Source organism: Parus major, unplaced genomic scaffold (genome assembly GCF_001522545.3).
Source record: "Parus major isolate Abel unplaced genomic scaffold, Parus_major1.1 Scaffold434, whole genome shotgun sequence".
NCBI lineage: Eukaryota > Metazoa > Chordata > Aves > Passeriformes > Paridae > Parus > Parus major.
This window is the reverse complement of record NW_015379339.1, coordinates 41827-43444: the sequence shown is the minus strand read 5'-3', so window position 1 is coordinate 43444 and position 1618 is coordinate 41827. Positions and strand designations below refer to the sequence as shown.

Below are 1618 nucleotides of genomic sequence, written 5' to 3'. Positions count from 1 at the left end.
TGGATCGAGGATGGGATTACCATGACGGGGAAGATGATGGAAGCCATGGTAGAACCATTCCAAAAACTCCATTAAATCCCAAAAAACCCCTCTGGATCGAGGATGGGATCACCATGACGGGGAAGATGATGGTGGGACCACACCAAAAACTCCATTAAATCCCAAAATCCGCTTTGGATCGAGGATGGGATTACCATGACAGGGAAGATGATGGCGGCCACGGTGGATTTGAGGATCCAGAGCACAGCCAGGCAGACGATCTGCACCAGGGTGAAGAGGTGGATGCGGCGCAGCGGGACGTGCCGCAGGAACACGTAGTCGGGCTGGTGCTTGGCCGGCATCAGGAAGAGCTTGCAGCGATCCCAAAACTGCCAGGGGAGGAATCCCTGAGTTAATCCTCAACCCAGCCCCATTGAAAAACCCTTTTTTAGTCCCCAGAATGGAGGAAGAGTTTGAACTGATCCCAAAACTGCCAGGGGAGGAATCCCTGGGGTTAATCCCCAGCCCAACCCCAGGAAAACCCTTTTTATTCCCCCCAAATGGGGGGAATTTTCCGATTTTTGGTGTTTCTTGGAGGGTTTTGGGTATCTGCCGTCCCATGCGTGGAAATTTTGGAATAAAAACCCTTTTTGAGGCAGCGTGGGACAATCTGTGGCCAGCGAGGATGAGGAGGAGGAGGAGGAGGAGGAAGGGCACTCACCTGGATGCCGTTCAGCGACGCCACGCCCATGTAGAGGAAAACCCCGTAGAGCACCGGCATGGGAATGTACTGGAAACGGGGAAAAACCACGGCGCTGACCCCGGGGAAGGCAGCAGCTCCTCCCCAGGGCCAGGAGCCAGCGCTGGAGGTCACAAGGACACAGCTGGATCCAGCTGTTTTGTCCCCGTGTCCCCAGAGCTCTGCAGGGACGGGGAACGGGAATGTTTTACCTTCAGAATAGGAGCCAGGAAAACCGAGATCCCCGTCAGCACGAAGACGATGATGCCGGTCACCCTCTGCTCCCTGGAGTGGGGCAGGAGCAGGATCAGCCCCGTTCCCCACCCCAAGGAACCGCGGAGTCACGAGTGGGAATGGGATTGATCCACTGGGATCATGGATCTGACACCCCAAAACCCCAGACTCGGGGCTGGGGGCGTTCCCTGGGCAGTGCTGGAACCTTCTGGGGGAAGAACCTTTCCCAAATCCCCGCTGAGCCTGCCCTGGGCTGGCTCCAGCCGCTCCCTGGGTCCTGTCACGGAGCTCGGGGTCCGTCCCTCCTCTCCCCCTCCCAAGGAAGCTGGAACTGGGATCAATCTCCCTCAGCTTCTCCAGCTGAGCACCCCAAGTGCCCTCAGCCACCCCTCGAGTGTCCCCTCGGACCCTTCCCCACCCTCCTGTCCCTCCTTTGGACTCTCCAGTAATTTGTTATCATTTTTTAGACTGCCTCGCCCAAAACTGGCTGAGTTTGGAGCTGAGGCCGCCCCCACCCAGAGCAGAGCAGAATCCCTCGGTGTCCCTGGTGTCCCCAGCACGGGGATGTCCCCCCAGCTCCAGGACACTGCTCAGCCCCCACCTGAGCCCCCCCAGGACTCACCTGAGCCCCCCAGGACCCACCTGAGCCCCCCCAGGACCCACCTG

General features: G+C 58.7%; 1 protein-coding gene across 1 annotated transcript in view; it reads right to left on the bottom strand.

Annotated features, from left to right (window-relative positions):
• Nucleotides 1–16: 16 nt before the first annotated feature.
• The window catches only part of LOC107199104 (electrogenic sodium bicarbonate cotransporter 4), a 19051-nt gene continuing 17449 nt past the window's right edge, over nucleotides 17–1618 (bottom strand). Inside the window, exons 16-19 of the mRNA XM_033511675.1 lie at nucleotides 1575–1615; nucleotides 931–1003; nucleotides 701–769; nucleotides 17–368 (exon numbers count right to left, since the gene is read on the bottom strand). Of these exons, the coding sequence (XP_033367566.1) occupies nucleotides 72–368; nucleotides 701–769; nucleotides 931–1003; nucleotides 1575–1615 (480 nt within the window). The 3' untranslated portion in view covers nucleotides 17–71. The remainder of the gene's footprint in view (nucleotides 369–700; nucleotides 770–930; nucleotides 1004–1574; nucleotides 1616–1618) is intronic.